Source organism: Eschscholzia californica, unplaced genomic scaffold (genome assembly GCF_041429995.1).
Source record: "Eschscholzia californica isolate CP2 unplaced genomic scaffold, dmEscCali1.0.p SCAF_2, whole genome shotgun sequence".
Taxonomy (NCBI): domain Eukaryota; kingdom Viridiplantae; phylum Streptophyta; class Magnoliopsida; order Ranunculales; family Papaveraceae; genus Eschscholzia; species Eschscholzia californica.
The window spans coordinates 59153667-59167244 of record NW_028238309.1 but is presented as its reverse complement, the minus strand read 5'-3'; the positions used below and the strand labels follow the sequence as shown (position 1 = coordinate 59167244).

The 13578-nt window shown below is 34.0% G+C and overlaps 1 protein-coding gene and 1 long non-coding RNA gene across 2 annotated transcripts; both read right to left on the bottom strand.

Moving 5' to 3' along the window:
• Positions 1–1395: 1395 nt before the first annotated feature.
• LOC147559673 (ATP-citrate synthase alpha chain protein 2) lies at positions 1396–7630 on the bottom strand. Its single transcript, XM_086661570.1, has 12 exons — positions 7194–7630; positions 6653–6829; positions 6389–6550; positions 6192–6272; positions 5690–5741; positions 3417–3531; positions 3177–3258; positions 2656–2751; positions 2375–2476; positions 2169–2285; positions 1964–2080; positions 1396–1732 (listed from the first exon to the last, which is right to left on the bottom strand). The coding sequence occupies exons 1-12, from the start codon at positions 7290–7292 to the stop codon at positions 1661–1663; spliced, it is 1272 nt and encodes a 423-aa protein (XP_086517696.1). The 5' UTR covers positions 7293–7630; the 3' UTR covers positions 1396–1660.
• Positions 7631–8408: 778 nt separating this feature from the next.
• LOC147559672 (uncharacterized) lies at positions 8409–10089 on the bottom strand. The gene is made up of 2 exons (XR_015234644.1): positions 9460–10089; positions 8409–8759 (listed from the first exon to the last, which is right to left on the bottom strand). It is a non-coding gene; the product is annotated as an uncharacterized LOC147559672 (long non-coding RNA).
• Between the last annotated feature and the right edge of the window lie 3489 nt (positions 10090–13578).

Below are 13578 nucleotides of genomic sequence, written 5' to 3'. Positions count from 1 at the left end.
AGAGAGTAACGGACATTTAAAGATAACGGAAAAAGGGAGCCATACGAAAATATTTGCTAAAATAGAGGGCTAGACAGGAAGCTGGTCACAAAGTTCGGGGCCATTTGAGATATAACCCAATTTCAAATTAGACTACATATAGAAAAAAGATTGAAGAGTACCAATGTGAAAAGTTACAAGAGAACTCACTACAATTTTTGTAACAGCCATCTCCTCAGTCCATCCATATAGTTGGTGGGCTATAATTAGTTAGTTGGTTGTAGTGTTGGAGTCCACTATTTAAGAACTATATATACCTCATCAAAAATGTCTCACTTACAACAATTATTTCAGCTTTTGGTGAAGTATATTCTATTATTATCACCCTGGAAACAAGTATTACGTCACATGAAACTATAATGTACATGGTTTTGTTTAAGTGTGACGATTGTGTCTTTCAACAAAAAAAAAAAAGTGTGACGATTGTGTCATTTCTTAGTTGTATGTCACTTTAGGGCAAAGGCGATATAGACCAATTGGTTAATTTTTTGGTGTTACAAGTTTTATACGCCCCAGAAACAATTGATATTAAGGGAAAGAAAACGGGAAAGAGAGAGAAATTGAAGCGAGATGGAGACTTCGTCAAGACAAAGGAAGAAATTATGACAAGAGTGATATTATGCCCACTTCAACTCATTCTCAGAGTCTCCCAATATAAAATGGATTACTCTATCTAAAGTAGGATTTAAAATTAAACAATCCGTTGCATAATGATAAAGTTGATTGGTTTATTAGTGGACCATGAAGTGTATGAATAGTTGAGGTGCATGTGTGATTCCCATAATGAACATGTGCTTAATTAGACAATATTATACAATTATAGTCTTTAATCAAACAAGACAAACGTAGAATATTCATGTTCTTCGAGCGTGCAACTTGTGGTTTGGCATGGCATCTTTCACGTGGATGTAACCCTCCAAATTTCGAGAGGTCATGACGCCAATATTTGATAATTGTGGTTTCTCTCAATGGTTGTTCCATATAATCATAGGTGTAAACGACATTGTAGATCTATAGAGTTTCAAGGTTAGTTTCTATAGAGTTTCAAGGGTTTGGGCATCCAATCTCTTTTTAAAGTCTGGGTATACTTTCCTCTAATCTAACTCGGTTCTAGCCGACACCATCAGGAAAGGTTCGAAGCTGAGGGTCGAAATAATATATACTTCAAATATCCAGACAGTTCAACACGAACAAAGCCGTAAAAAGGGTGAACAGAAATCCACTTAACAGAGAGAGACCTAACAAAATTTCCAGGTCTATTAAAAGATGGGTGCTCTAAATGGTGGTATGAATGTTTTATCCTGAAAGTTTGGCCTGTAGTAGAGGTAAAGTATGGGGAAACCCTTAACCTTAATAGAGCTTAAATAGGCATTGAATACCAGCATGAAGAAAAGGCAACTTTCAGAGTTTTCAGTTATTACAGATAAAGAGCAAGAGAGAAATTAAGAATGAATTAACAGTCTCAGTCTGAAATTGAGTAACATACGTCTCTTTGCAGATTTTACAACAATCAACCCTGATTACCTCTTTATGACTTTTTAAGCTCAACTAACCCGAGGCTTCTCAAAACACGAAGAAATTCTGGAATCCCCAACGGAAAGAAAATAATCCGCAAGAGATCTTAAGCTGCAGACATGATGCAATCAATTGCTTGTTTGCAAATTCCGGTCATTGTTGCCTCAGGTCCAAATACCTGCAGAAAACAAGAGTTTCCCGGCATGAACAAGTCAAAATGCAGTCCTCAAAATAGAATATATTTTCAGATTCCAAATTCAACGATATATTATATAAGTTAATCGAAATGGGTATTTGTTTAAAAAGGTGGAGTATTCTATCATGGAGAAAAGACATAACACTAGAGTTTTGGTGAATCAAACCATAAAGAAAACTATAGTAATTTGAGTTCATTGGGAGATTGAGTTACCTCAAGAGGAACCCCAAGTTCTTCTCCAAGAGCGCGCATTTTAGCTAGACCCGTCTGATAGTTTGGACCTCCCCTTCTAACATAAATGTGCATTCTTGATGCTTTTAACTTGGATTCCTACCGAAATTTGAGATACATACTTCGATTAGAAAAGGGAACTAGAACAATCAAAAGTACGGTAAAAATATTTCATTTTTAGACTGACCTTTTCTCGAAGGGCACGAATTATGCCGTTAAAAGTAGCAGCAACATCAGTGAAGTTAGCTATACCTCCTCCTACGAGCAGAGCTCTTTTACGACCATCAGGATCAGCAGTAGCGCACTATATATAACATCACAAAATGAAGGTAAGATTAGACAATTTGTATGAAATTCTATCGATAGTGAAGGAGAAAACAGAAAAAATCTTACATCAATAACAACTCTAGCATATTGCAGCACCTCCTCCTCATTTGGAGCTCCACTATATTCTGCATAGTTCCCAAGCTCAGATGCGTAACCCAAGTCTCCGACCTAAATGAACAGAACGAATACCAAAGATGGAGGTCAAAACAAGTTATCTGAATCGCTACAAATATTAGTCTGACTCTGATTATACATGATTTCTTTAAGTAATTAGTAAAAAAAAATCAACAAAGATAATGGACAGTAAAAAGTAAAGAGGAATAGGGAATGAAACTTGTAAGACATACTGTATCAGCATATATCACACTTGCACCACCTCCAGCGACCATTGTCCAGATTCTTCCTTTAGAGTTCAATACAGTGAACTTCAACGATGCACTTGTCTGCAGTATAACAATAAGAGTTAGGCATAGAACTGGATGGTTGGTAGGTTAGGTTCCTACACTGGAGAAAGCAAAATCTGTATTCTGAAACTTGATGTGGTTGCTAGGTTCAAAAGAATTCTAAGACAGACTACACAAACAAGCATATTAGGTATCAGATGATTTGAAGTGCAGGTCAATTCTATTATCTAGGACCTGTCTGAATACCTTTAACATGGACATCCCTAAACTTCACAAATGCAAGTCCCTAATATCATTTGTTCCACATTTGACGAACTCGTATTTTCCTTGTATTATATATGCAATTTAGACTAGATACTAAATATTTCACACTGATCAAGCTTAAATAATTTAAATTTTCCATATAAAACAAATGAAGAAATCTAAAAACAGGATATTGTGATTTAACATCTGTACAACGATACCTTTTCATCCAGCGAGTGAATATAGCTTTCTGTGGGACTCATAACTCTACCAAAAGGCAATGGAAACTCTATGTTACCCCACCTGCAAATGTATGAAGACTCGACTAAGAATAGCAATTTTTATTTGGTGAGGAAAAGCTCTAGTACTGTAAATTCCTAAGATATATAAAATGTATGAAGACTCGACTAAGAATAGCAATTTTTATTTTTCTTTTCCTTAGAATGAACAAAGTTACTTACTTCTTGAAATTCTTAAAGGCGGCAGTGTCGTCTAACTCTCCCCTCATATCCAACGGGTATGGCTCCCCATTTACCAGCGTAAATGGGTTCATCTCTAAGAAACTGAAGTCCAGATCTGTTGACAGCAAAATCAGTCAAAATTGAACTTGAAATATCTCCCTATAAAATAAAACAAATTAAAATTAAGGAAAAGGAATTTGTACTTAAAGTATCTTAATTCCTTCACGGCCCTCAAAAAGATGGATTTAACATGAGCATTTCTAAATTATTGTTGGTGATTTATTGATAGTAAAAGCAAGTCCAGTCATGAGAGGCTTAGAGCATCTCCAATGCAACACTCAACAAAAACTCAATTAACCCAATGTGTCATGTATGAATTGAGATTCTCTCCTAGGTGTCACTATTGAGATACTCAATTCAAATACTTCTCCAATGCAACACTCAGAAAACTCAACATTTACTTTAGATTTTCTCTTGGTTTTTATTTTAATATATAAAATGATGATGTCGCCCAATTGAGATACTCAAAAGAAAACTCAACAAGGTTTTCTTTTGAGTATCTCAACATTTGTTGTTGCCACATCATATTGAGATTCAAGTTGAGTGTTGCATTGGAGAGTGTTTTTTGTTAAAAACTCAAGTAATCCTAGGTGTCAATTTTAGTTTTTGAAGTTGAGTGTTGCATCGGAGATGCTCTTAGACTTAAACTCAACTCATTTTTTATTATAATTAAACGAAAGGGCTCTACCAAAAAAACTTCAACTCCAACCATTAGAGCTTAGGCTTAAAATATTTGTGTATGTGCAAGACACTGTATGGTACTTTGTGCGCGTGAGAAAAACGTGCGCGATCTTGTGCATGTGCGAAACACGTGTTTAACTTTTTCACGTTTAAAAAAAAATTCAAAATTTAATTTTGAATTCCCACTTTTTTTAAGAATTCTGAACTTTTAATTACATTTACCCATCCAACTTTTAATTATATCTATCCAACTAAAATTTAATTACATCTACAATTTGACTTCTAATTACATCTATTCATCTAACAATCATATTAATTGATTAACTTTCTCTTTATCTATAAATGCAACCATCTTTCACCGGCACCCTACACTCATCCAACTTAATCTTATCTTCTTTTTTTTTTAGTTAAGATGAAGGTTAATATGTGTAGTGAAAGATGGTTGTATTTATAGATAAAGAGAAAGTTAACCAATTAATAGTGTTGTTGGAAGGATAGATGTAAATAAAACTTGAATAGTAAATATAATTAAATTTTAGTTAGGTAGATATAATTAAAATTTAGATGGTGGATGTAATTAAAAATTGGTTGGATAGATATATCAAAAGTTGGACAGGTAGATATAATCAAAAATCCAAATTTTAGAAATGTTGAAAATTTGAATTGAAACTGAAATCAAGTTTTTTTTTTAAAAAGATATTTCAAAAGTTTACACATGTGTTTCGCACATCCTCAAGATCACACATGTTTTTCGCACACGCAAATACTTTAAGCTTAATTCTAAAATGGTTGGAGTTGAATTATTTTGATAGAGTTCTTTCATTTAATTATAATAAAAAATGAGTTAAGTCTAAGCCTCTCATGATTAGAGCAACTCCAATCTTAAAGAGGCTTAGGCCCAAAAACTTTTTTTTTTATTACAATTAAATCGAAGTGTTCTACCTCAAAAATCAACTGCATCGTTGAAGGGGCCCTAAAAATTGTGAATGCGCCAAACACGTGTGTGGTATTATGTGAGTGCGAAAACGTTAGTGAACTATTTTCGAAATTATTTTTTTTTCAGATTTTAAATTTTCTACTTTTTCAGATATTACATCTACCATCCAACTTTGGACCGTTGGATGAGCGCGAGAGTTAAGCCCCATCCAATTTTCAGATATTAAATAGGGAACCAACCTAATTTGGACCTTGGGATGAGCCCCAACGGTCCTGATCTAGTAGATCTGGTTGTTGGATGAGTCCCCACAGTCCTGATCTAGTAGATCTAGTCGTTGGATGAGCCCCTCGATCATGTGGAGGCTGTCTCTAAAAGGACTCAATCAACTCTACAAGTAGAGTCAACTGGGCTCCTCGTTGGGGCTGAGCTGAGGGGCTGAGCCTCAGCTCAGCCTCTTAGGATTTGAGTGCTCTTAAACTTGCTCCAAGAAATCACAATTAGTTGACATGGAACAAACTATACTACGAAACCTTCTTGGGGTTTATCTTAACTAAACATTATCATAAGATATGTCAGAGAAAAATTAATACCATACCTTGGAATACAGAAAATACACCCTTTACGAAGTCCCCTATCTTTGCTCGAACCTGAGTAAACATACAAAGTAAGGAGCATAGACCAGTCAGACAAAAAACATTTATAGGCAAACGTTTTAGTGCATTCAAAATAACATGCCAAAAACAATGTGCCCTTGAAATAACACAAAGAACCTTAAACTTCAAATTAATCAGAACGTAAAATACAATTTGTGAATCGAGATCATATATTACACAAACTAGTAACCTGTAATACCCCGAACTACGAAGGATGAACTACCAGAATGTTTTCACGGTTAGAGCATACTTAACAATACTACCTCCAGAAAATATGAAAATGTCTCGTGAGCATTATGCTTGGCAATTTTCACAAATATAGTATTACGCCATCGAAGTATAAAAACTTTGTATCCAAGAAATATGACATTTCTATGTACTAGATAAAGGATATAGTTATAAAGAAAGGCCATGAAATTGGATCACGAAGAGGAAAGGACTTACTTCCAAGGGGAGAGTGGCAATTAGTGGAGCACACGTTTCAGAAGTCATTGGCTTCTCTGTTGGTAGAAATATAGTCTTAACCTGTACAAGTACACACGGGAAAACGTTAACTAAGACTAATTAAATAGTAATGTTATACATAAAATAAATGAAATAAAATGTGAGTGGACAATCTTAATCTTAATTTCTTTACATACCTTGTCCCAATTCTCTTCAATTTCGATACCCCCACATTCTGAAAAACTTATTGTACAACCAAGCCTTTCAGATACAATAGAAAGATAATATTCATCATCATGTGGAATAAAAGGTTCAACAACAAATGTTGTAATAGGTGCCTTACATCCTCCCATCTCAACCTACAAGATTTGGCATTCATATTAAATGGAATAAAATCATGTTACTAAAACAAAGAAAAAAAAAGTCCCAAGTAATGTGGAAATGGAAAACTTGGAAATCACCTCAACTCCGAGACGCTCTTTAACAAACTGTGCAACCTGAGCCAGATCCATGTTTAGAGCTACCAACCCACTCTTCCCGCGCTTTCCGAATAACATATCCGGCTTCACAACCAATTTTGTGGAAGACAACCATGGTTCTTTGTTTGTTAACTCCGTAAAGTCTGTCGATGCGTTTACCTAAATACAAGAAAAATAATCACATATAGCTCGAAATTGAAATCAAGACTCCAGATGCCCCAATATACAATTATACATATATGTGTATAGTTTTGGTTCTTCAGTGAGATAAAAACGAAAAAAGCAGACAATTTAAGCAGCATCTACCCAAAAATGGAATCAATAAAAACTGAACAAAAAGATGAATCTTTAACCACTTCCTCATAAATCATGAACACATAATTGCTGATCAATCCATTTGATTTTTCTTTATAACTCAATAGTATAGTTAGTTCATACGACGATCTGAACTGAGAACAATTGAATAAATAAACATCTGGAACTAAAATTTGTATGAATAAAAATAGAAGGAATTAAGTAAGACCTGAACAGATCGGATCTCTAATTGGATTCCTGCAAGTCTCTTTAAGTGTTCTTTGAGAAGCCTTTTGGAATCGTACTCTCTGATCTTCTTCCTCGCCATTTCTTCTTCTTCTTTAGATTTTACTGGGATCTCTCTTTCTCTCTCTCTCTAGATTTCGAAGTGTGGGAATTCAGAATGATTTCTAAATATAAGAAGAAGAGATTGAATTGGTAGAGATGGGTAGGTGGTAAACTGAGTGACGGATGGATGCAATTATTACCCGATATAGGCAAAATTTTGCTGGCACAACTACTACTCCACCTAGGAGGGTGAGAATGGGCCGGATCGGATGAACATGTGCTCCGCTTTGTCGAATTTTATGTCTATTAAAATTTTGTTCGTGCGATAATTTAATGTAGTAGTGCGGATAATTTACCAAAATTCATTGCCAAGAACTCGCATAAGCCCGCATACGCTTTTCAATTTTATAACTTCAAGTAATTTAGTACGAAACTCAAAACACATCAAGTGGTGCGCGATTATGCCACCGAGAATACTGAATAAACAAGGCTTGGCCTATTGATAGCTGAAACTTTTTTTTTTGAAAGTAACAGATTTAGAGCATCTCCAAAGCAAAACTCAATTCAAATCTCCAAGATGACGTGTCGAAGGTGGAATTGAGATATATCAAGAGGACACTCCATTTCTAGAGTGTCCTCTTGAGATATCTATAAGTGCCAACTCAACATTTTCATATATTTTAATGAAAAAAAATATGTAATATGACCAATTTTTGGAGTTTTACAGTGTTGCATTGGAGAAGTCCTTCAAATAGAGGATCTCAATCTTGACAAATAGGAAAGAGAAAAATTAGAGATCGATATTTGAATCTCGGCACATGGATTTTTAGAGTTTCTTTTGAGTTTTGCATTGGAGATGCTCTTACACTTGATAGATGGTCAGACTAGAAAAACTAAAGAACGTAAAAAAAACAAAACTGCAACAGGGAGTTTTTATTTTTGTCAAGACCAACAGAGGGAGTTTTAATAGCTCATTAAACTCTTCTCTTGTAACTACCACCAGCTACCACTACCAACCTAGTTTGATTTCAAATCACGCATATACCAAGTTAGTCACAATGGTAGTTAGTACCAAACTAGTCATACATAGCAAAGTTTCACACCGCTGAAAAAGAACGGGAAAAAAAAATACTTGATCGAAGCGAAGAGCCCAATCTGAAAGATCAATCGACGATATTGAGTATATTATCTAAGAATAGTTTATTATCTTACCTCTAAACAAGATAAGTATACCTCATGCAACATTACTTATAGTGCCCAAAATTGAAGTTATTTACATAGGTTGCACCAAAAGAACGAAAAAATAAACATGAATTGAAAGAAGGTAATCAGACCGAAGGATCAAAAAGCAACGTCGCTATGAACGCTTGGCTGCCACGCCTTGAGTATGTTTGTGCTCAGAGTCCTTCCTGTTAAAGAGTAGCCAATGTTTCTAGGCGAAATGAAGGTTCTGGTTCGTGTTGTCAGGCTGCCTTTTCACTTCATCCAATTTTTTGCTTCTTAGAATCTACATTAAAATCACAATTATAATCAAAATGGGTCAAAAAACATACCGATGATTTATTTATTTTTGTTGAACTACATACCGATGATTTATTTATTTTTGTTGAACTACATACCGATGATTTAGATTTACAAGTATGATTGCACGACTACAAGATAAGATAACAGACGTAAGAAGATGGTCTCTAAATCATGGGAATAGAATAAGAATGGTGCCCTACATAATATTTCTACACATTAATTTCTATGTTTCATCAGAAATTTGTCAAATGCAACAATAGATATTTCTGTATCATTTCCTTTCTCAGAATCTACAAACCTAATTATTCTTTGTAGCATTTATGGAACATGAGAATTTGCATCTACACCATTATATGCAAATCAAGAGATTAACATCGCGACAAGCAATAACAAAGACTCATAGGACATACACACAAGCATGGATCTGGTGATCTGGTGATCTGGTCTATAGTCTATAGTTCAACAAATTAAGAGGTTTCCTTATTCTAAATATATGGAGTATCATTCATAAATACAAATTCTCAGGCCACATTTTATATTCGAATGAACATTTTAGGAATTAGGATTTGGTGAGTTTGTCAAGATCATCACCTTTTGTGAGACCGATTTACTAACTTCTATAGAAAACATAGTTAACTGCCTAGGTTTTGTCAAAGAAAGACAAAACACGAACGTTATCCTACCCGTATTCAATTGAAGAAGATCAACCAGTTTCTTTGGGCTTAAATCGTCTGAAACCCGAAAACAAGATCTTCCACATCTCTGACGTCTATGTTTGTAGCAGATGTTGGGGCAACTTACCCGAAAACAATGTCTTTTGATCCAATAACAAGTGTCCTGCCAAAAGATATTGAAAGAAAATACAAATTAGAAACAAAAAATATATAAATCTTATCACGAGCCAGAAGCAGGGGATAACAATAATAATGACTAGACAGGTTAAGAAAAATGAAGCAGCCACACAAAATATATTCTTGACATTAATGTCTACCGAGGCAAACTAGTTAGTAAGCAAATCGAATAATAATTATTATCTACATGGAACAAAAGAGATAAAGAAAAAGAAATCAACAAATTAAATCCTTGTCCAAATATGGATCCAAACCCAAGTGTCTCTTTGTAATTGAGAAGATGAGAGAAAATAGATTTAGAAAAGATGAAGAAATCGTGAGAAGAAAAGGCAAGATTTAGAAAGGAAGATAGATTAGAAAGAAATTAGGGTAGAAGTAATAGAAGAGAAGGATGAAGGCCTATGGTCTTTTGTTGTTAGAAATAATAGAAGGGAGAGGGGGAAAGAGTGGCTAAGAGAGAATGAGAGAGATTTTAAGTCTACTTCAAGAATAATACCATTTATATGGATTGGTGATTAGGATTTTAAAAGATAAGGTAGAGGAAGGTAAAATGGAGATATTTAAGTTACTTTTGGTAAAAAAAAACACAAGACGACTAAGGAATCAATTAAGATAAATCTAGAATTTCTTGTGAAAGTTATGGTGAAAAGATGGACATTTGTCAATTAGTTATAGGGTGAAAATTAGGTTTGACAAAAAGGAGTTACAAAACTGTAATTTTAAGATACCCTAATACCCTCTTTTAAACATGTGGCGGCTAGGTTTAGAAAATGGGGAATAGATGCGACCAGGTGTTTCGTGGAGCACAAATTTATATAGCGACGACATCAGAAGATGTTGGATCAATGCGCGTGAAGATTCGGACGACCCGTGTCCTGCGAGAATTGGAAATTGATGCAACGCATTATATCGAATTTCAAACCTGAAGGCATGATTCAGCATAGCGCGAATGCACAGAATTACAATTCTCTCGCACTAGCGTCCTGCCTATTCATCCCAGCCGCCAAAACTTACAAAATGAGTATTCAGGGTTATTTAAAATTACAGTTTTTTCCTTCCTTTTTTGTCCAACCTAATTTCCATCCTATAACTAACTGACAAATGACCTTATTTTCACCACAATTTCCACCAAAAATACCAGATTTACCCTAACAGATTCCTTAGCCAACATGTGTCATTTCTTGCACCGAAAACAACCCTTCTCTTTCAAAACTCTTCTCTACCTTATCTTTTAAGAACCCTAACCACCAATTCGTATAAATAAATCTTTTCTTCTCACTCTTCAAAAAGACTTAAAATCCCATCTTTTCTATTCTTCTTCATACTTTTTCTTTTTTAAACCCTTAAACCTATCTTCTTCTACTTTGTCTAGCCACCTTCATCTATTTCTTTTTGCTTCTAATTTCTTCATCTAAATTCTATTTCTAAACTATTTTCTTCTACATTTCTTTTCTACAAACTATTTCTCTCTCATTTCTCTTCACAATATCTCTCCTCTCATCTTCTCAAAAAAGTTAATACTTGGATTTTGAGGGTAATCTTGAACATAAATCGAACTAATATAGAACATCAACATGGAGTGCTATGTAGCTATAGATTTAGATCTCATTTGGTGATTTCTTTTCATTTCTCTTTTATAATTCAATTTAACTTATAATTTCCAATGTTCAAAAATACGTTTTTAAGCCTCAAGGCGGCGGGCTCTCAAAAAGCGAAACGATGCTTCGAAGCGTACGACTCGATGCGTAAAATACGTAGTTTTATATAAATATAAAAAAATAACTTCAAAGAGTGTAAAAACATAACATGACATAGTTTTACTACCAATTTAGCATGATATAAAGTCTCAAGGGCTTCACAAACAATAAACACAGTGTATAACAGTTATACTTATAACTTATACACATACAATACACATACTAACACATATACTGATATACACATATACACATACTAACGATATACTATCACTGTTTGAAAAGAGAGAGAGAGAGAGAGAAACCAAGAGAAAGAGAATGAAAACTTAGAGAGAGAGAAGAAAAACCGAGAAAGACAGGAGAAAATCGAGAGAGGGAGAGAAGAAAACCTAGAGAGATAGAGAAGAAAATCGAGAGAAAGAGACAAGAAAATGGAAGTTATACCTGCTGGCCGCTGCTGGCCGCTGCTGGAGTTCGTTCAGTTCGTAGAGAGAGAAAGAAGGGAAAAAAAGCACTAACAGATCTATTTTAACCCCAATTCCTAAATGCAATCCTGTGTTTTCAACTCGTATGCCTTGTACGCATCAAGGCGTACCATCCCGACTAGTACGCATCAGGTTAAGAAGGCGTACGAGTTGAAAGTGATGGGCAAAGCGTAAGCTTCGACTCGGTTGGCATACGCATCGAAGCGAAGAGCCCCTCTATATGTACGCTTCAATCGCTTTTTCAAACATTTAATTTTAATGAATATGACTTGAAATATAATGTATAGCTAATTCTTCATTTAGGGTTGTAAATGAAACCTATACTGAATCTTTTTCAAGACATATTGATGTATCTTCAAATTAGAATATATGATTGATGTAAATTTAATAAGTACTTAAACATACATCAACCCAAAATCTATTTTAAAGATATACAATGATTACTCTAAAGAGAGAGAGCAACGTTGACCATTTAAGTTTAAGTCCTTCCCTCTGATTTCGGGAAAGAGATTAATTTCGAGAAAAAGATTAACAGGTAACTTCCATCTAGATATGTTTATTGTTTAGCGTGTGTAGATAGAAAACCACAATCCCCTCTCTCCTAACCTTTGATAAGATATTACTAACAGATTTTTTATCTTTTCTAAAAAAAATTAATTAAAGTCTTTCAAATTACTTCATTCTTTTTGTAGCTTTCTTTTTCAATTGTTTATCATGTCTAGTCTTAAGTATTCTTAACTTTATTATAAAACAACTATAAGGAGTACAAAACCAGTTAAGAAAAATAAAAATATTATAAACAATAATAACAAATGCATATTAAACCATTTCAGCTATTCACTATATTAAATTGAAAAATAAAAAAGCTGGTCTCCTAGTTATTCAAAAAGATAGTCTAATATTCTGACTTGTAGGCAGTATGCTATGATTTTTAAAAGGTGAAAAGATTATATATATCTTTAACATATTTATTAGACTATCTTTTTGATTTTTGAATATATATATCTCTATATCTCAATATCTTTTTGAATATGTCATTGGCTTGTCTGTTGGTAGAAATAGTCTCAACTTGTACAAGTATACACGAGAAAACGTTAACTAAGACTAATTAAATAGTAATATTATACATAAAATAAATGAAATAAAATGTGAGTGGAAAATCTTAATTCCTTTACATACCTTGTCCCAATTATCTTCAATTTCGACTAAGATGAGCAATTTTTATTTGGTGAGAGGAAAAGCACTAGTACTGCAGATTTGTAAGAGATATATATAATGAAGCCATAAGTTATTTATTTTACTTTTCCTTAGAATGAACAACTAAGTTACTTCTTGAAATTCTTAAATGTGGCAGTGTCGTCTAACTCTCCCCTCATATCCAATGGGCATGGCTCCCCCATTCACTAGCGTAAATGGGTTCATCTCTAAGAAACTAAAGTCCAGATCTGTTGACATCAAAATCAGTCAAAATTGAACTTTAAATGTCTCCCAATAAAATAAAAAATAAAACTATTGTTGGTGACATATTGATAGTAAAAGCAACTCCAACCATGAGAGGCTTAGGCTGCAACTCATTTTTTATTACAATTAAACGAAAGGGCTCTACCAAAAAAATTCAACTCCAACCATTAGAGACTAGGCTTAAAATATGTGTATGTGAAAGACACTATATGGTATTTTGTGTGTGTTCGAAAAACGTGTATGATCTTGTACATATGTGACACATGTGAGTTAACTTTTTCACATTTTTTTTGAAAAATTTGGATTTC